The sequence below is a fragment of the Salvelinus sp. IW2-2015 genome, linkage group LG19 (assembly GCF_002910315.2).
Source record: "Salvelinus sp. IW2-2015 linkage group LG19, ASM291031v2, whole genome shotgun sequence".
In the NCBI taxonomy this organism is placed as follows: domain Eukaryota; kingdom Metazoa; phylum Chordata; class Actinopteri; order Salmoniformes; family Salmonidae; genus Salvelinus; species Salvelinus sp. IW2-2015.
This window is the reverse complement of record NC_036859.1, coordinates 35,880,033-35,901,268: the sequence shown is the minus strand read 5'-3', so window position 1 is coordinate 35,901,268 and position 21,236 is coordinate 35,880,033. Positions and strand designations below refer to the sequence as shown.

At 42.3% G+C, this 21,236-nt stretch overlaps 2 protein-coding genes across 3 annotated transcripts; both read right to left on the bottom strand.

Annotated features, from left to right (window-relative positions):
• Positions 1 to 1,203: 1,203 nt before the first annotated feature.
• Positions 1,204 to 11,544, bottom strand: LOC111979094 (collagen alpha-2(I) chain-like). Its single transcript, XM_070449048.1, has 12 exons — positions 11,539 to 11,544; positions 9,537 to 9,653; positions 8,076 to 8,141; positions 7,960 to 7,986; positions 6,013 to 6,075; positions 5,782 to 5,815; positions 5,552 to 5,594; positions 3,330 to 3,410; positions 2,987 to 3,031; positions 2,831 to 2,893; positions 1,744 to 1,788; positions 1,204 to 1,244 (listed from the first exon to the last, which is right to left on the bottom strand). Exons 1-9 carry the CDS (start codon positions 11,542 to 11,544, stop codon positions 2,989 to 2,991), a joined length of 480 nt encoding a protein of 159 aa, XP_070305149.1. The 3' UTR covers positions 1,204 to 1,244; positions 1,744 to 1,788; positions 2,831 to 2,893; positions 2,987 to 2,988.
• On the bottom strand, positions 9,633 to 20,156 carry LOC111979747 (collagen alpha-4(IV) chain-like). 2 transcript variants are annotated; one of them, XM_024010435.2, is made up of 7 exons: positions 19,821 to 20,156; positions 19,027 to 19,167; positions 17,089 to 17,131; positions 14,696 to 14,767; positions 13,624 to 13,758; positions 12,737 to 12,781; positions 9,633 to 9,653 (listed from the first exon to the last, which is right to left on the bottom strand). In XM_024010435.2, exons 2-5 carry the CDS (start codon positions 19,071 to 19,073, stop codon positions 13,642 to 13,644), a joined length of 279 nt encoding a protein of 92 aa, XP_023866203.1. In that variant the 5' UTR covers positions 19,074 to 19,167; positions 19,821 to 20,156; the 3' UTR covers positions 9,633 to 9,653; positions 12,737 to 12,781; positions 13,624 to 13,641. The 2 variants fall into 2 exon arrangements, with proteins under 2 accessions (XP_023866203.1, XP_023866202.1); XM_024010434.2 differs by having other exon boundaries at positions 19,027 to 19,116; positions 19,821 to 20,155.
• Positions 20,157 to 21,236: the final 1,080 nt, after the last annotated feature.

Below are 21,236 nucleotides of genomic sequence, written 5' to 3'. Positions count from 1 at the left end.
CTTAATGTATTTATTGAACCATAAAACACCCCATTTAAGAAAAGATGTTGAGTTTCTGGCTTGGTTACAGTGGCAACAAACCAGGCTTTGTTAATGTGCCAAGTTTAGATGATGTATGGACCCTGATGTATCCGCTTTCTGGTTTTGTCTGTTGTTTCAGCACTCAGCCACAAGAGGGCAGACAAAGTACAGACCCAAACCAAGATGGCAAGAAAATCTATACAGATGTAGGATATTCATTTGAGCCAGTTTGCTACAGCAGGAAAATAATATAATCCTGCAGCTACAGGAAATGTTAATTATTATGTGGATTAAATGTGTTCTGTATCCTCAACACTTGACACTACTTGATAAGAGTTATTATAGTTGGTGGGTGTTCATGGACTCAAATTGAATTCACACCCATAGAGCTCACTCCACAATTAAATCTGAATACTGAAAGCTATAAAGCCTGGGGAATAAAATACAGTATCTCCAAAATTTGTCCCTTTCTGGGTCAACTGAACTAATGGAGTTGAGCCCACCCAACCTACTGATAATACACAGATACTGTCTGGTTCTGGTTGAGCACAGCTGGCTGATAATAGACAGATACTGTCTGGTTCTGGTTGAGCCCAGCTGGCTGATAATACACAGATACTGTCTGGTTCTGGTTGAGCCCAACCTGCTGATAATAGACAGATACTGTCTGGTTCTGGTTGAGCCCAGCTGGCTGATAATACACAGAATACTGTCTGGTTTCTGGTTGAGCCCAGCTGGCTGATAATAGACAGATACTGTCTGGTTCTGGTTGAGCCCAACCTGCTGATAATAGACAGATACTGTCTGGTTCTGGTTGAGCCCAGCTGGCTGATAATACACAGATACTGGTCTGGTTCTGGGTTGAGCCCAACCTGCTGATAATAGACAGATACTGTCTGGTTCTGGTTGAGCCCAGCTGGCTGATAATACACAGATACTGTCTGTTTCTGGTTGAGCCCAACCTCTGGCTGATAATAGACAGATACTGTCTGGTTCTGGTTGAAGCCCAACCTGCTGATAATAGACAGATACTGTCTGGTTCTGGTTGAGCCCAGCTGGGTGATAATACACAGATACTGTCGTTCTGGTTGAGCCCAACCTGCTGATAGTAGACAGATACTGTATGGTCTGGTTTAAGCCCAACCTGCTGGTTCTGGTTCAGCTCACCGTTGGTCCCTGTCTCTGCCGATCAGACCAGGAAACCCTTGGTCTCCAGGATAGCCCTGAATGAAAGGAGAACAACTACATTAAAACATACAGTATAGAAGTCAACATTCACAGAAAGCGACAATATTTAGACATTCACATCAAAACTACAATTCCTGTGCCTGAGCCTGGTCTAGCCTGCAATGTCGCCACTTGCAGCACTTGTACTACACCTCAGCTCGTTACAAATCCTAATCCACCGCTACTCTAACAGCTTCATCCCTCACTGTCTCCCCTCTCGTTGCCTACTGTGCCTATCTGAATAAAGTGAAAATAAATGTATTCTCGTTAAAATTACAATTCCTTCTCCTCCTTTAGTTTCCTAAAATAACCAATGCATTTCAAATCTGACAACAGACCAAACTATAGTAAACTAAATCAAATCAGTTTCCTTCAGATGCCTTTCATGCAATATCACTGCAGATCCATTGGTAGTTACATAGCAAAGCAATATTTGGAGAGTAATTATTCCACACAAACGTTGACGAGACTAAACTAAGGATGGAGAAGTCCCACCTGTGGTCCAGAACGTTCCAGGCTGGCGGTATCTCCAATGTAACCCTTGGACAGAGAAGATAAGAGACAAAAAATTAAAAAAAATGACAACTAATCAAGTAATATGGAAGACAAACAACAGATGACTACATAATAACAAGGAGACGGCTTTAATGACATCAGATCACAACAGTACAGTGTTCCTACCCGAGGACCAGGAGGACGCTTTATGACATCAGATCACAACAGTACAGTGTTCCTACCTCGAGGACCAGGAGGCTTTATGACATCAGATCACAACAGTACAGTGTTCCTACCCGAGGACACAGGAGGACGCTTTATGCATCAAGATCACAACAGTACAGTGTTCCTACCCGAGGACCAGGAGACGGCTTTATGACATCAAATCACAACAGTACAGTGTTCCTACCCGAGGACCCAGGAGACGGCTTTATGACATCAGATCACAACAGTACAGTGTTCCTACCCGAGGACCAGGAGGACGCTTTATGACATCAGATCACAACAGTACAGTGTTCCTACCCGAGGACCAGGAAGATGGCTTTATGACATCAGATCACACAGTACAGTGTTCCTACCCGAGGACCAGGAGGACGGCTTTATGACATCAGATCACAACAGTACAGTGTTCCTACCCGAGGACCAGGAAGACGGCTTTATGACATCAGATCAACAACAGTACAGTGTCTACCCGAGGACCAGGAAGCGGCTTTATGACATCAAATCACAACACAGTCACAGTGTTCCTACCGAGGACCAGGACGGCTTTATACATCAGATCACAGAGTACAGTGTTCCTACCAAGGACCAGGAGGACGGCTTTATGACATCAGATCACAACAGTACAGTGTTTCCTACCGCGAGGACCAGGACGGCTTTATGACATCAAATCACAACAGTACATGTCCTACCCTAAACCCGGGAGGCAGGAGGAGGTTTATGAATCAAATCAACAACAGTACAGTGTTCCTACCCGAGGACCAGGAGGACGGCTTTATGACATCAGATCACAGTAGTACAGTGTTCCTACCCGAGGACCAGGAGGACGGCTTTATGACATCAGATCACAACAGTACAGTGTTCCTACCCGAGGACCAGGAAAGCCACGGATTCCAGTTTCTCCCTTGAGTCCTTCATAGGATTTTTCTCCCTGTAAGGAGAGTTATAGTTCAAACACATGTAATACGCAAACGCACAAACGCACAAACCACACACACACACGAGCATGCACACACAAACTCACAGTTATGCCTCTGGGTCCACATGGTCCAGGAACCCCTTTATCCCCCTTAAACAGACAAAAACAACATCAGAGTTAATCGTGGTCGACGAAAGCCAACTCTGTTACAGCAAGCCAATTATGGGTTAACTCATTCATTGCTTTGGACTTCAAGAAGAATATTGCAGTCTATATTTTGAGTCCTAATGCTCCAAACTATACAATTTAATTTCTTGGTTCCCACTGATGGTTTAGCATCAATTGTTACAACCCTTGGTAGACATATAGTCCACGTGTTTCCTTGCACTATGAAGTACAGAGAAAGTCCATAATGTTCCCATAGAGGTAGTCGCGCTATGTAGGGTACCTTGCCTCCTTTGGGGTAGAAAAGGTCTGGAGGCTCGACGATCTCCTCAGGCCCCGGAGGCCCTGGTTGACCCTGGTCCCCCTGAGAGACAGCAGGAGGAGTAGAGCGATAATATTATCCATGTTGGCATGGAGAGACGGAGATGATTAGGAAAGCAAAGGCTAGCTTTTTCAAACAGAAATTCGCATCCTGTAGCACAAACTCCAAAAAGTTCTGGGACACTGTAAAGTCCATGGAGAATAAGAGCACCTCCTCCCAGCTGCCCACTGCACTGAGGCTAGGAAACACTGTCACCACCGATAAATCCACGATAATTGTGAATTTCAATAAGCATTTTTCTACGGCTGGCCATGCATTCCACCTGGCTACCCCTACCCCGGTCACAGCTCTGCACCCCCCACAGCAACTTGCCCAAGCCTCCCCCATTTCTCCTTCACCCAAATACAGATAGCTGATGTTCTGAGAGTGCTGCAAAATCTGGACCACTACAAACCAGCTGGGCTAGACAATCTGGACCCTCTCTTTCTAAAATTATCCGCCGCAAATTGTTGCAACCCCTATTACTAGTCTGTTCAACCTCTCGTATCGTCTGAGATCCCCAAAGATTGGAAAGCTGCCATGGTCATCCCCCTCTTCAAAGGAGGAGACACTCTAGATCCAAACTGTTACAGACCTATATTTATCCTACATTGCCTTTCTAAAGGTCTTCGAAAGCCAAGTTAACAAACAGATCACCGACCATTTCGAATCCCACCGTACCTTCTCCGCTATGCAATCTGGTTTCCGAGCTGATCATGGGTGCACGCATAGCGCTTAAGGTTCTAAAGATTATCATAACCACCATCGATAAAAGGCAATACTGTGCAGCGTACTCGTCAACCTGGTCAAGGCTTTCGACTCTGTCAATTCACCACATTCTTATCGGCAGACTCAACAGCTTTGGTTTCTCAAATGACTGCCTCGCCTGGTTATCAACTACTTTCTAGACAGAGTTCAGTGTGTCAAATCGGAGGGCCTGTTGTCCGACCTCTGGCAGTCTCTATGGGGTGCCACAGGGTTCAATTTCAGGCTGACTCTTTTCTCTGTATACATCAATGATGTTGCTCTTGCTGCTGGTGATTCTCTGATCCACCTCTACGAGACGACACATTCTGTATACTTTCTGGCCCTTCCTTGGACACTGTTAACAAACCTCCAGACGAGCTTCAATACCATACATCTCTCTTCATGGCTTCCACTGCTCTTAAATGCAAGTAAAACTAAATCACCGCTCTTCAACCGATCGCTGCCCGCACTGCCCGCCGTCCAGAATCACTATCTTGGACGGTTCTGACATAGAATATGTGGACAACTACAAATACCTAGGTGTCTGGTTAGACTGTAAACTCTCCTTCCAGACTCACATTTAGCATCTCCAATCAAAATTAAATCTAGAATCAGCTTCCTATTTCGTAACAAAGCATCCTTCACTCATGCTGCCAAACATACCTCGTAAAACTGACCATCCTAACCGTATCCTCGACTTCGGCGATGTCATTTACAAAATAGCCTCCAACACTCTACTCAGCAAATTGGATGTAGTCTATCACAGTGAATCCGTTTTGTCACCAAAAGCCAATAACTACCCACCACTGCGACCATGTATGCTCTCGTTGGCTGGCCCTCGCTTCATATTCTTGCAACACCACTGGCTCCAGCTGTCAGAGCAGCTCACAGATACTGCACCTGTACATAAGCCCATCTGTAAATAGCCCATCCAATAATAGGCCGTAGTGGCAAAGTAATTACAATCTATCACTCCAGTGTTTAACCTCATCCCCATACTGTATTTATTTATTTATCTTGCTCCTTTGCACCCCAGTATCTTCATTGCACATTCATCTTCTGCCAATCTATCTATCACTCAGTGTTTAATTGCTAAATTGTAATTACTTCGCTACTACGCCTATTTATTGCCTACCTCCCTAATCTTACCTCATTTGCACACACTGTATATAGATGTTTCTATTGTGTTATTGACTGTACATTTGTTTATTCCATGTGTAACTCTGTGTGTTGTTTGTGTCGCACTGTTTTGCTTTATTTTGCCAGGTGCAGTTGTAAATGAGAATTTGTTCTCAACTGGCTTACCTGGTTAAATAAGGTGAATAAAAAAATAAGTAAAAATGATTACACAGCAAATCTCTGCAAAAACACACTCACACACTAGCATAGCTACTTACCTCATCACCTTTAATGCCGGCAGTGATCTGCCAGTGTCACCTGAAACACAAACACGTTTGTGTAAGTGTGTGTGTGTGTGTGTGTGTGTGTGTGTGTTGTGTGTGTGTGTGTGTGTGTGTGTGTGATGTGTGTGTGTGTGTGTGTGTGTGTGTGTGTGTGTGTGTGTGTGTGTGTGTGATTGTGTGTGGTGTGTGTGTGTGTGTGTGTGTGTGTGCGCGCCCACTCACTGGTTCTCCTCTAGCCCCGGGTGGACCGTCTGGACCCTAGATGAAAGAGAGAGAAATATCTTAACACATAGCTTAACACGTATACTGTTCACCACTATATAATCTCATTAACTACATACAGTACTGTAAGACATACAGGTCACACAAAAACAAAAGATATACATGTTTCACATCACAGAATCGTCTGTATTCAATAGTAAAGACAATGATTACAAAAAAGCCCTATTGCTCACATTATTTCCATTAGGTCCAGCAGGGCCTGTGTGACCCTTGGGTCCCGCATGGCCAGGTGATCCCTGGAGGAAGAACATGACAGAGCACAGGGTCGTGTTCATTAGGCACAAAATGGAAGAAAACCCCTCTGAAGGGATGTTAAACAGACAGGTACTATCTGTACTTGTCGTCCAATAAGAAACACCCATTTTCCTTTAACTAAATATTTTTTGCTGCGGTGTGCCCTACTGAACATGACCCAGATCTTGTTGGCATACATTTGTTTTTTTAACTTCTAATTGATGAGTCAAAAGGCAATAAATGAGTGTGTTAGAGTTAAATGTTGTGAAACACAACTGCTACTACAACGTATATCCTTGTTTTACTCATGTAAATTGACTGAGAACATATTCTCTTTTACAGAAACACCCTGGTGGAAGAGTTACAGTGGGGGAGGAGAAATACTAGTACTATCAAAGTTTTACAGAGTAACTATGTCTGAACATCTACAGTGCCTTCAGAAAGTATTCACAACCCTTGACTTTTTCCCACGTTTAGTTGTCACGTGTTACAAAGTGGGATTAAAATTGATTTAATTGTAATTTTTAGTCAACGATCTACACAACATACTCGGGTAATGTCAAATTTGAAGAAAAATGCAATATTTTTTTAATTAATAGAAAATAAAACACTAATATATTTTGATTATATAAATATTTAACCCCCTGAGTCAATACTTGTTAGAATCATCTTTGGCAGCGATTACAGCTGTGAGTCTTTCTGGGTAAATCCCTAAGAGCTTTACACACCTGGATTGTACAATATTTGCACATTATTCTTTTAAGAAATTGTCAAGTTGGGTTGTTGATCATTGCTAGACAACCATTTTCAAGTCTTGCCATATATTTTCAAGACAATTTAAGTCAAAACTGTAACTTGGCCACTCAGTTACATTCAATGTTGTCTAGGTAAGCAACTCCACTGTATACAGTATTTGACCTTGTGTTCTAGGTTATTGTCCTACTGAAAGGTGAATGTCTTATTGCAAACAGGATGCATGTTTTGGAATATTTGTTATTCTGTACAGGCTTCCTTCTTTTCACTCTGTCATTTAGGTTAGTATTGTGGAGTAACTACAATGTTGTTGATCCATCCTCAGTTATCTCCTATCACAGCCATTAAACTCTGTAACTGTTTTTAAAGTCACCATTGGTGTCATGGTGAAATCCCTGAGCAGTTTCCTTCCTCTCCGGAAACACATTTAGAAAGGGTGCCTGTATCTTTGTAGTGACTGGGTGTATTGATACACCATCCAAAGTGTAAAAATAATAACTTCACCATGCTCAAAGGGACATTCAATGTCTGTTTTTTTTTTTTTTTACCCATGTCCCAATAGGTGCATTCTGTGCGAACCATAGGAAAACCTCCCTGGTCTTTGTGCTTGAATCTGTGCTTGAAATTCACTGCTCAATTTAGGGACCTTAATTGTATGTGTGGGGTACAGAGATGGGGTATTCACTTGAAACATCATGTTAAACACTATTATTGCACACAAGTTGAGTCCATGCAACTTATTACGTGACTTGTTAACCACATTTTCACTCCTGAACTTATTTAGGCTTGTCATAACAGAAAGGTTGAATACTTATCGACTCAAGACATTTCAGCTTTACATTTTTTATTAATATGTAAACATTTCTAAAAACATAATTCCACTTTGACATTATGGGGTATTTTGTAGATCAGTGACATAAAAATCTCAATTTAATCAAATTTTAAATTCAAGCTGTAACACAGGAAAATGTGGAAAAAGTCAAGGGGTGTGAATACTTTGAAGACACTGTACCTGTCATCTTCTCCCATCTCTGGAGTTCAAAGCTGCCGTAGCTGTAGACCCCCGTCACTGTGGTAACGTGTTTACGGGTGGTGTTCTAAGAGTGTGATAGTGAAAACGATGAAACACTTACAGATCTTCCAGGAGGCCCAGGGTCGCCCTGTCAAATAGCAACAAGTCAAAGTTTGTGTAATATAACGCACATATCTGTACACAGACACACACACACACACAGCAAAGATTACTCACAGGAAGGCCAGGTACAGATACATCGTAGACAGGCTCCCCTTTTGTTCCTTTGGGACCGAAATATCCCTGAAGGAAAGTCAAAACGATAGGTTAGGAGATATCCCTGAAGGAAAGTCTAAACGATAGGTTAGGAGATATCCCTGAAGGAAAGTCAAAGAAGGATAGGTTAGGAAATATCCCTGAAGGAAAGTCAAAAACGATAGGTTTGGAGATATCCTGAAGGAAAGTCTAAACGATAGGTTAGGAGAATATCCCTGAAGGAAAGTCAAAACGATAGGTTAGGAGATATCCCTGAAGGAAAGTCTAAACGATAGATTAGGAGATATCCTGAAGGAAAGTCAAAGATTAGATTCCTGAGAGTCTAAACGATAGGTTTGGAGATATCCTGAAGGAAAGTTAAACGATAGGTTTGGAGATATCCCTGAAGGAAAGTCTAAACGATAGGTTTGGAGATATCCCTGAAGGAAAGTCTAAACGATAGGTTAGGAGATATCCCTGAAGGAAGTCAACAACGTAGGTTTGGAGATATCCCTGAAGGAAAGTCAAAACGATAGGTTTGGAGATATCCCTGAAGGAAAGTCAAAACGATAGATTTGGAGATATCCCTGAAGGAAAGTCAAAACGATAGGTTAGGAGATATCCCTGAAGGAAGTCAAAACAATTTAGCTGATAAAGCATTCTGCTTGTGCGACTCCATCCCCTGACACACAAGATGTGTAAATGAAACCTGTCAATGTCTTCCACAGTGTATGAGACTCCTGTCAGAATGTTAGCTAGCTACATGAAGGAAACACGACATTCACATGCTGTACATACATCATGAAGTTATATTTCTATTCTATGGTATTTCTCTTGTTCGGGAACAATTGAGGGGTGAAGGGCTTCAAAGGGAGTTGGGTGAAGGTAAAGACCATATCATGTCTACCCTATCTCTAGACTGGAGGTGGGTGAAGGTAAAACCATATCATGTGTACCCTATCTCCAGACGTGGAGGTGGTGAAGGTAAAGACCATATCATGTCTACCCTATCTCTAGACTGGAGGTGGGTGAAGGTAGACCATATGATTCCTACCCTATCTCTAGACTGGAGGTGGGTGAAGGTAAAGACCATATCATGTTTACCCTATCTCCAGACTGGAGGTGGGTGAAGGTAAAGACCATATCATGTGTACCTATCTCCAGACTGGAGGTGGGTGAAGGTAAGACCATATCATGTCTACCCTATCCTAGACTGGAGGTGGGTGAAGGTAGACCATATGATGCCTACCCTATCTCTAGACTGGAGGTGGGTGAAGGTAAAACCAATATCAGGTTTACCCTATCTCCAGACTGGAGGTGGGTGAAGGTAAAGACCATATCATGTCTACCCTATCTCTAGACTGGAGTTGGGTGAAGGTAGACCATATCATGTCTACCCTATCTCCAGACTGGAGGTGTGGTTACTAATAGGAGTCCCCTCACCCTGAGTCCAGGGAATCCGTCCGTGCCATGAACACCGGGGATCCCCGTCTGTCCCCTGGTCCCGTTACAGCCGTCTAGCCCCGGCAGACCAGGATTCCCCCCAGCACCAACGTGACCCTGAAACCACACATCGACAGGCCCGAGAACCACACAGTTATGGAAAGATACTCAGAGTACACCCTGTAAACACCATGAACACCACGCCGCCATGTTGTGTATAAGCGCTAGAAATGCGCTAGAAATGTTTATTAGTAACTTCATTACATGAAGTCTGTTTCATTTTCTCTTTATAAATAAAAACATGTGTCTTTTTAATGTTCTTTACTAGGGTTAGCTGGCCTTTTAGTTGTAATATATTTCATAAATATGTAACCACTAAAAGGCCATAAGAGTTCAGTAAACTCTAATATCAATCACAGCCTTTCTGGACGATTTAAAGTAACTTTCCAGTGTTTACAGATCTCTATGAAATATGACCTATAATTAACCTATAATACAATATGAGTGAAATATCTTTCCTTCCAAAACGTTTCAATTAAGTATGTTAAAAATAAGCTTTTCTCTGTTGGAATGGTGTGGGGTGTACCCCAACAACAGAATGGTGTGGGCGTATATACCGGTCATTAAAAGAAATTCATGAGAGTAGACCGCTGATTGGCCAGCGTGTTCTATGAGGAAATACCAAGTCTGTTTGAGATACAAGTTTGAGGTGTTTTTAAAAAAAAAATTGTGTTTTATGCTTTTACAATATAGGACAAGTCAACATTATGAGTTGCCAGAATATGAACTTTTAAAAAGTTAGATTTTCACTGGACAGTTACTTTAATACTTATAACCAATATAACATATAAGTACGAAAAGTACAAAAATGTATGCACTCCCTCTGGATAAGAGCATCTGCTAAATTGCTAAAATGCTAATTGTAAATAAGCCTTATAATAAGATGTAATAAGGGCTTATAAATGGTTACAAGTAATAGAGTAGGGTTCCCCAACTAGCGGCCCTTGCGCCACATTTTGTTGGCGCACGGGCCACCAGTTTTCCATACACACCCCAAAAAATATACACAATGTACAATGTAGAAAAAAGTTAAAAATAAAGAAAAACTCTGGAATTGTCACGCCCTGACCTTAGAGAGCCTTTTTATTTCTCTATTTGGTTAGGTCAGGGTGTGATTTGGGTGGGCATTCTAGTTTGTCTATTTCTTTGTTGGCCGGGTATGGTTCCCAATCAGAGGCAGCTGACTATCGTTGTCTCTGATTGGGGATCATACTTAAGCAGCCCTTTTTCCCACCTTCAGTTGTAGGATCTTGTTTTTGTAGAGTTGCTGTATAGCCTGCAGAACTTTACGTTCGTTTTGTATTTTGTTGGTTTTTGGTGTTCATTTTAAATAAAAGTAAGATGTTCGCCTACCACGCTGCACCTTGGTCTCATTCCAACAACGGACGTAACAGGAATGAGTAGGTGTGTCCAAACGTTTGATCGTATATACAGTAATATATATATATATTACATACAGACACATACACACAGTGCCAGTCAAAAAGGGAAACACTTTACTCATTCAGGGTTTTTCACAATCAGTTGTGTTGTGACAAGGTAGGGGTGGTATACAGAAGATAGTCGTATTTTGTAAAAGACAAAGTCCATATTATGGCAAGAACAGCTCAAATAAGCAAAGAGAAACGACAGTCCATCATTACTTCAAGACATGAAGGTCAGTCAATACGGAACATGTCAAGAACTTTGAAAGTTTCTTCAAGTGCAGTTGAAAAACCATCAAGCGCTATGATGAAACTGGCTCTCATGAGGACTGCCACAGGAATGGAAGACCCAGAGTTACCTCTGCTGCAGAGAATGTTCAGAGGAGACTGCGTGAATCAGGCCTTCATGGTCGAATTGCTGCAAAGAAACCACTACTAAAGGATAGCAATGAACATTTGACCTGTGGAAATCTGTCCTTTTGTCTGGTGAGTCCAAATTTGAGATTTTGGCATCCAACCGCCATGTCTTTGTTAGACGCAGAGTAGCTGAACGGATGATCTCTGCATATGTGGTTCCCACCGTGAAGCATGGAGGAGGAGGTGTTATGGTGCTTTGCTGGTAACACTGTCAGTGATTTATTTAAAATTCAAGGCACACTTAACCAGCATGGCTACCACAGCATTCTGCAGCAATACTCCATCCCATTTGGTTTGCGCTTAGTGGGATTATCAATTGTTTTTTAACAGAACAATGACCCAACACATCTTCAGGCTGTGTAAGGGCTGTTTGACCAAGAAGGAGAGTGATGGAGTGCTGCAACAGATGACCTGGCCTCCACAATCACCCGATCTCAAACCAATTGAGATGGTTTGGAATGAGTTGGACTGCAGAGTGAAGGAAAAGCATCCAACAAGTGCTCAGCATATGTGGCAACTCCTTCAAGACTGTTGGAAAATCATTCCTCATGAAGCTGGTTGAGAGAATGCCAAGAGTGTGCAAAGCTGTCATAGTTTTGATGTCTTCACTATTTTTTTGAAAATAGTACAAATAAAGAAAAACGATGAATGAGTAGGTGTGTCCAAACGTTTGACTGGTACTGTATATAATTATTATTATTATTATTACTATTATTATTATTATTATTGGACATAAAAGACCAGCAAATCAGCTCCAAGTGATTTTAATTTTGGAAATCTGTTCCAAGGTATTCCCACAGATATATGTGATTGTATACCAATGTAAGCAAGGTTTGAAATGATTATGTTTTAATCAAATATTATATCTGTTTGAGCTTCTTGTGGTCAGTTTGCAGTCTACAAATAATGTTTTATATCTTCCAGTCCCCTGACCATCTGCGCAAGGAAAAAAAAAGATACAATTCCATTGCAGACCGGCACTGCAGGCTACACTACTGTAGATTTGTGGGGGAGGACTGCAATTGTTTCTGTCTCGTTAGGCAAACAGAACGGCCAGGACTGGGCCTGTGTGTGTGAACTAGCGTGTGCTAGTGTGTGTTTACATGTGTGTGTGTGTGTGTGTGTGTGTGTGTGTTGCCTCAACTGTACAAATATCCACTGTGTGTATCTATGTTGTTTTAGGAAACCTTCGAGGCATGCTCTCTTCATGCTCTCTTCTCTTCTAATCTCCCATATATATATGTGATAATAAAATACTCAGATGACAAATTATGAGGATGCCGATGGTGATTTACTTACATTGACACCATGGATACCAGGAAATCCTGGGTGGCCAGTCTGACCCTGAAATACAAAACAAGGTGGCATCAAACTGTCCACTGTTAAAAACAGGTAGAGAACAGACTCTCACTCTGCATATCTGTCTCTCATACAGACAGACTCCACTCTGCATATCTGTTTCTTCATACAGCCAGACTCTCACTCTGCATATCTGTCTCTCATACAGACAGACTCTCACTCTGCTATCTGTTTCTCATACAGACAGACATACTCGCACTCTGCATATCTGTTTCTCATACAGACAGACTCTCACTCTGCATATCTGTTTCTCATACAGACAGACTCTCACTCTGCATATCTGTTCTCATACAGACAGACTCTCACTCTGCATATCTGTCTCTCATACAGACAGACTCTCACTCTGCAATATCTGTTCTCATACAGACAGACTCTCACTCTGCATATCTGTCTCTCATACAGACAGACTCTCACCTCGGCATATCTGTCTCTCATACAGACAGACTCTCACTCTGCATATCTGTTCTCTCATACAGACAGACTCTCACTCTGCATATCTGTTCTCATACAGACAAACTCTCACTCTGCATATCTGTTTCTCATACAGACAGACTCGCACTCTGCATATCGTTTCTCATACAGACAGACTCTCACTGCATATCTGTTTCTCATACAGACAGACTCTCACTCTGAATATCTGTTTTCTCATACAGACAGACTCACTCTGCATATCTGCTCTTATACACTGATATAGCCGCACTCATCAAGTGAAGTCACATCAACCCAAGGTAAGACAGGCAGAGACAGAGACAACATAGAAAGACAACTAACAACAAACAAAGAGAAAGACAGACCAACACAAAACAAAGTCACACCCAGACACTCACCCTTTCCCTTTTTTTCCATCATAGCCCAGGTGGTCCCTCGAAGCCCCTCCTCCCCTTCTCTCCGTGAGGCCCTGCGGAGCCCCTGATACCATCTGGGCCCTGTGGCTCCTGCTCCCCCAGCTTCCCTGGGGCCCCCTGGAGAGGAAAGAGAGCTCAAGTAGTAACAATGTGATTTACACAGCAACACTTCTGATCTGGATGTAGTACCCTCAATATCCCATTAGCCTTTGAGCTAAAGCCTAGGCCTTAGCTATGAGAACTAACACAGTATCAGGTCTGGAAAACAAGGAACATGTACAGACTGTCTAGGGCACTGCATCGCAGTGCTAGCTGCGCCACCAAGAGTTCTGGGTTCGCGCCCAGGCTGGGCTGGGTTTGCGCCCAGGCTTCTGTCCGCAGCCGCCGCAACCGGGAGATCCGTGGGGCGACGCAATTGGCATATGCGTCGTCCGGGTTAGGGGAGGTTTGGCCGGTAGGAAGGGGTTTTGGCCGGAATGGATATCCTTGTCCTCAGTATGTAAAAAAAAATGTTTATAAATGTATGCACTCTACTGTAAGTCGCTCTGGATAAGAGCGTCTGCTCTTGGGCCGGTAGGGATATCCTTGTCTCAGTATGTAAAAATGTAATAAAATGTATGCACTCTACTGTAAGTCGCTCTGGATAAGAGCGTCTGCTAAATGACTAAAATGTAAAATGTAAGCTGAAAATGTGTTGAATCCCTGCTACTGCACTGAGCACAATATTACCCTTTTCCCTTTCCACCAGGTAAATCTATCAATTCATCTGCAGCTTCTAGTCATTCCTTTACACGTCTTGTATTTACAAACAGTGTGCAGACATCACTTTCTTATCGAGTTTCTCATCAAACCTATACATTCATTTGTACCACCGTATCATACATAATAGGCTACTGTACATGTCTGAGCACTAGCTCAAAGTGGTCTCTGTATAAAACACTAGAATGTCGGACTCAGGTCTGTCTGTGAGGTTCCTTGGGCTTTGGGGTCATGGTTGCACAGTGGTGGACTGTGGGGGGTCCGGTGGAGCGAGGTGAGAATTGAAAAGTCGTACCCGGGCTCCCTTGGCGGGGAGACAGCTGCACACTGAGCAGTCTCTGCCGTCACACGTGCCCAGCGTCTCTCCCTGAAAAACACATATCACACACACACAGATCAATGAGACGTTGCCACACTGTGACAGCCATGAAGATTGACCAATGAGACGTTGCCACACTGTGACAGCCATGAAGATTGATCAATGAGGCATTGCCACACTATGACAGCCATGAAGATTGACCAATGAGGCATTTAAGAGATCAGTTAGAGGGACAGACTAGTGATGGGCACCAACATGGATAATTCAACATGATATTGATATGAGCAAGGCATAATACGGTTTCACCTTCCTTTTAACCTACACTATTATGTATAAAGCATGCATGACTGTTCCTGCATGCACAAAACCCTCTCACAGACCTTTTCAATAGACTCTCAACTCAGCATACTTCATTGCCTGCTGATGGGGCATCAACAGTAGATGGGCTTCCCATTGTATTCAAACTTGTTGGGTAGGTTTTAGGCTCCCAGATCATTCACATCTGGCCTAATGGGCAACCAGTTGTCTGGACTTCACAGAGACATGGAAGCTAACAGAAAAGTGAACATTTACACAATTGCAATGTTGTTGATTTCAAACATTGCAAGTGGGGTAATCTGAGGTAAAAAGTGTTTCCGATATATATTTCGACATGATTTTGATATCAAATGGAAAAAATGCTACTGATATCGATATGAACTTTCCATAAATCGGTGCCCAATCCCTAGTGTGAACTGTGAAACTTTGCATGTTTTATGACAGAAGACCCTAAAGATGCAAATTGAATTTCATCGATTTGCTTTGACTACTTTCAACCATAGTGTCAAACACAAGTTGTGTGGGCTACACACGGTCGTGTTCATCAAACTAGGCCATCCTTCATAGTCCCACAAGAAAGTAAAAAGTATATACCGTATGTGCTTGTGTTGTCAGTGCGTTTGAAGGTTTCTGTGTGAGAAAGGTATTTCACAGCCTGTGTGTTGTTTTTTAATCAACTAACCGCTTTCTGTCTCCTTCTTCGTAGCTTGTGTTGAAAGCCAGTTGCACAAACACCGAGCAATGTTTTTTTTAGGGTTCCTAAATATTTGGATTTGTATGTTATTAGGCAGGAAGGTCTCCCCACTACACATTTGGCAATAAAACAGAGCTTCAATCCCTGTGTGAACTCTTAAACCAGACTCACATTTAACAGTTTAATTCATTAATGATTTTAATACCGTGGATGTGGACCAAGTCTGTAGAGGAGGGGGATTTGGGTTTTGTTTACACGGAGTGCAACCATACAAATGTTGAGGGCGTAGGGGAATTCCATTCAGATTATATTGCCCTAGATCAATATTCCCCAAAACTGTCAGTACCAGGATGTTAGCTAGGGGTACAAAAATAGGTAGGTAAATGTTGGATGCCAGTGAAGATCACGAGCAGCAGCTCACTGGGAACACACTGGTTGAATCAATGTTGTTTCCAAGTCGTTCCAATGAAATGATGTTGAACCAACATGGAATACACGTTGCATTGACATCTGTGCCCAGTGGGCGGTGACATAAACGCTAATGCAAACAACACTAACTTGTCTTAAGTACAGTAGGGGCAATATTTTCCTGTCGGAAAAACAGCTGAGCTGTGAACTAACATACGTTCTAAACAACGGGAGTTTCGAAACTGGACGTCACGATTGCATTGCATGTGGATGTGTGTATCATGCTGTGACTAAAACAATGCAGACAAAAATTTGATTTTTCCTGTGTTTTATATTTCCACACTATACTATACTATAGTGTACAACTATATACTGTACAATTGTGAAAATTATGATAATGCCCTTTTCGTGTAAGAGCTGTTTGATAAGACTGCCTGAAATCTCTGCCTGTTTTGGCGGAATAGTTTTGGCCTGCCTGGTGACCAGGCAGTAAATTAGTTAATTAACCAATGAGAAAGTGAGTTCCAAACCTCTCTGCAAATAAAAGCTAGTTTTCCGTTTTCCCCTCCCCACTCAGAACACTCCCAGACAGTCCTAGCAAAATTAACATAGTTTACCCTCCACTACAAACCTTGTACGGCACCATGTGGGGGGGGGTTCACAGTGTGCAATACTGAACACGGACGAGGACAGACCAAACTACTGACACACCGCATAATCACTCTGACTGAAACAGGTGGACTTGAGGTCAAGGCAGAAATTCCACAGTGGATGTAAGTTTATCTTAGTTCTAAACAACTACATTCCAACAGTGAAGCCAAAACAAACCCTTATGAGGTCAGCAAAGTTTAGATAAAGAGAGTAAAGCTGATGCTAGATCTGTTTCTGTGGGAAACTTCTACCATTTGAAACTGCTGTACAGATGAGGTTAAATATTACTTCTACTTACAGCATTGACCCTCTGTTCAGAGATGTGCAGCAGGACGATCCACCTGTAATTTCACAAAGTGTTACAGTAAACCTCCATTCATCAAAATCACATGGCTGGGAGGCCTCTTAACTCCTATGTTTTGTTTGGCGTCTCTGCAAGCTGGCATCCCCCCATCCAGGAGACCTGCAGCCTCAGAGAAGTGGACCACTCGGTGTGTGTGTTTAAGTTCTTTGTGTGTGTGTGTGTGTGTGTGTGTGTGTGTGTGTGTGTGTGTGTGTGTGTGTGTGTGTGTGCTGTCTCTTATACACATCTAGATGTGTATAAGAGACAGGTGTGTGTGTGTGTGTGTGTGTGTGTGTGTGTGTGTGTGTGTGTGTGTGTGTGTGTGTGTGTGTGTGTGTGTGTGTGTGTGTGTGTGTGTGTGTGTGTGTGTGTGTGTGTGTGTGTGTGTGTGTGTGTACACATGTTACATGTGCCTCTACGCACATGTTTTTTGTGTGGGTTGAGATTGAGAATGGGTTGAGAATCTGAAAGTAAACGTGCACGCCAACTGTTTGTCACAAGGCATTTCATCAATTTACACTGGTGTGTCTAGTCTAGCCTATAACATGCCCCATAAACTACTTCAGACAGGAATTCTCATCCATTGCTGTTTGAGGCCTAATGCACAGATATAGGACCTTCATTTAATCACAATGTTGTTGCAGGAAATGCATCAGCCCCTACAAAAATGTCCATTAATTAACATCCTACATCTGTATAGTGTTGTCAAGTGGGAAGGCACTGTCTTGGTCTGAACATGTGGGTCTGAACATGTGGGTCTGAACATGTGTGATATCATACATGTACAGCGCTGTGAAAAAAACAATTTGCCCCCTTCCTGATTTCTTATTTTTTTGCACATTTGTCACACTTAAATGTTTCAGATCATTAAAACAAATTTTAATATTACACAAAGATAACCCAAGTAAACACAAAATGCAGTTTAAGTGATGATTTTATTTATTAAGGGAAGAAAGCTATCCGAACCTTCATGGCCCTATGTGAGTGACAAAGTAATTGCCCCCCCTTGTTAAATCATTAATTGACTGTGGTTAATCACATTTTTTGGGAAAGCTGAGTTCAATTTCACTAGCCACACCCAGGCCTGATTACTGCCAGACCTGTTGAATCAAGAAATCACTTAAATAAAACCTGTCTGACAAAGTGAAGTAGGCCAAAAGACATCATGCCGCGATCCAAAGAAATTCAGGAACAGATGAGAAACAAAGTAATTGACATCTATCAGTCTGGAAAGGGTTACAAAGCCATTTCTAAATTGAGGTTATTATAGGTTAATTCAGGTTCACTGAACGTATGCCTGAATCTGTCAAGGTGTGTGTGTTGAGCATCCCTCCCTGTGCACGTCCCTTCATATTATTGTATCCATAGGTATCAAATCCTTCCCACGTTAAAAGTGGCATATGATGTCATACTTTCTAACTATTGCTGTTCCAGAACGTCAATCTGGGTTGCCAGGTCTTCTATTTTAACACGCGGATCCTACTGCTGCCACCAAGTGTTAAGATAGAAGACCACATTACTCCCAACTTCTCCACTGCAAAAAAATGCTTTCTGGTAGTAAGTGGGTGCTATGCGTCTGCTGCATGTACAGTACAAACCGTAGCAGGGATGCTCCCATGAGCCCTTAACTATTATGGGTCAGGGACAACAGTTTGTGTCACAGTGCAAGGTTAAGCTAGCTACAACTAGCCATCTACCTCTAATAAACATCCCCAAGCCAAGCCATTAGACCTGGGAGCTAAGCTGACACGAGTCTTCAGGTCTCGCAAGGCAAGAGTAGTTCACCAAACCACCTCTGGTATGATTCACCCCCTTTGATACCCTTCTCTTCTCTGTAGAAAACCCATCAATGAATATAATATATAAATTATGTGCTGAGGCAGGAGGACTCACCAGATAGGCAGAGAACAGAAGGTCACCCAGCAAGCGAAGGGACTCATTGGTCACTCCTTCAGATGACTCCACCCACTTAAGTGCTGCACCCTGTGATAGGTTAGGGTCACGTAAAACTGGTCAAGCTACTGAAGGCTACACCTGCCAAGCACATACAACATAACATACCAACTAAACATACATGTAGAGTTCACACATTTAAACGTGCAATAGTAGACCTACAGGTTTGAGCCTGGGTTGTTATAAGATGTGGTAGTGGGTCTATCAACTTTATTGAGCTGTGAATCTGCATTGACATAATGATCACAGTCTACAATGTCATTTTGAAGGCAGACTGCAGACAGCATTACACGACTAGAACCAACAAACTGAAAAAGAATAGGTAAAGACAAAAGCAAGACTGGAAATAGATTAATTTAGACAATAAACAACACTTGAAAATCTGATTGAAAATCTGACTGAAAACACTCTGCATGACGCTATCAGTTGCACAATGAAAATGAGTCTTCAGCTATGGAAAGGTCTATAGACTTATGTTTACAGGTTGTCAAATGTTAAATTGAAGCTGTCATTACACAACTTTTCAAAATACACTCTTTTCTCATTCTTAAATAGTAACTTTACAGTTCTCATTGGCTTACTGGCTTGAAACTTCATGCACACAATCCGTTTTTCATTGAAATGTCCACACATACACCAATGTTCTTAAAATATTTTAGTAGGCAACATAACCTAATATTCATAGGCTACATTTCTTAAGATTGATCAAAATGTTACGTTTTTTAAGAACTCACCTTATTCGTGTGTTGACTCCGTCCTCAACTCAACGGTTCCTCCGCATCCACAATAGTATATGAGTGAATATTGTAGAGCGATATGCCTTGGCTCTCGCGACTCGTTATCATTGTATGATAACACCTGCTGCCGATGCAAGCGAGGCAAAGAGAGGTCTTGAAAGATGACTGGCCATCTAGAGGAGAATATCTAGGCTAGACCGCCCCCCACTTCACAACCTGGGCTGTCCAAAAAACGAAACCCTGACTTGCTAACTCACTTCACTAACTACAGTGAAGCGTCTACATTTTTAGCAACCATTTCAAAGTTTTGCTTCAGTCTGAGAGGTTCACTGTCGTTAAATCAGATCAAAGCTGAGCACAAGGGTCGTTTTGCGCCTTTGAAGACGATGACAGATGACGCTAGATGACCGACCGGGTCCTTGTATTGTCCTTCCATTGGGACGACGTTGAAAAACGGAAAACGGCTCGTTTTTCGTTTCTGAATTTGGAAATCGGAAATCGGAAATTTTTCTCATTCATCATCTCACAATTGGGCATGGAATATGGGAAAACAAATAACAACAACATCTATTACATTTTTCAATTTTCATTTTGCATTTTGCTCATACCTGGAAGTACAGGCCCCCTCATTGAATATTCACAGGGATTAGGAGATATGTTTAGAGTCTAGGTTGGCAGCACAAATAAAGGATGAAACTGTGTGTGTGACAGGAAGATGAAAATACTCATGTTAACTAAGATGCAGAATATATCATGAAGTTAGCATGGCAATAGGACAAACTCAACAACAACAGAACAAAGTTGTCTTGCACTAGCTGGCTAGATAGCACTGGCTGTCTACTGCTGTGTGTGTGTGTGTTAGTGTGTGTGTGTGTGTGTGTGTGTGTGTGTGTGTGGTGTGTGTGTGTGTGTGTGTGTGTGTGTGTGTGTGTGTGTGTGTGTGTGTGTGTGTGTGTGTGTGTGTGGTCCAAAACTTTTTTGTACAGTTAAGGTGTTGACTTGACAGGGCTGAATCCGGATTTGAGGCCCGGTCGAGGATACCCCCCGAATTTGCTACAATATCCTTCAATGGTTGGTTTCATAGAGCCTACTCTTTAACTGCCCTTAATTAACCAATTGTTTTCTACAACTTCTGAGTCCGTTGGAGAGGATCAGCTTGAACAAAGTGAGGTGTAGAATCACAGAACTACAAATAGTAATCCCTGCCAAATAATAGGCATTGTGTGATTAAGATTAGAAGAACTACGCCTTCCCTGGTTTATGCGAGCCCCCCAAAAACACACACACGCACAACCAGACATTGATTGATTGAACGGAGACAGCTTGTGTCAATTAAATAACATTTCCTAGGATTTTCTACCTACAACAAACCTAGTGGATCATGCTGGAAATACCAGTACAAACAAAGTGCAA

What these genes read in the sequence shown, in the direction of transcription:
- LOC111979747 (XM_024010435.2), bottom strand. Translation starts at nt 19,073, where the DNA reads ATGAGTCCCTTCGCTTGCTGGGTGACCTTCTGTTCTCTGCCTATCTG. An exon ending in TTCTGTTCTCTGCCTATCTG is followed by an intron (nt 17,132 to 19,026) that starts GTGAGTCCTCCT and finishes GTGAAATTACAG; the next exon opens with GTGGATCGTCCTGCTGCACA. An exon ending in TCCCCGCCAAGGGAGCCCGG is followed by an intron (nt 13,759 to 14,695) that starts GTACGACTTTTC and finishes TTTCCTCTCCAG; the next exon opens with GGGGCCCCAGGGAAGCTGGG.
- LOC111979094 (XM_070449048.1), bottom strand. An exon ending in ACGGATTCCCTGGACTCAGG is followed by an intron (nt 8,142 to 9,536) that starts GTGAGGGGACTC and finishes ACTTTCCTTCAG; the next exon opens with GGATATTTCGGTCCCAAAGG. An exon ending in CTGGGCCTCCTGGAAGATCT is followed by an intron (nt 6,076 to 7,959) that starts GTAAGTGTTTCA and finishes TTCTTCCTCCAG; the next exon opens with GGATCACCTGGCCATGCGGG.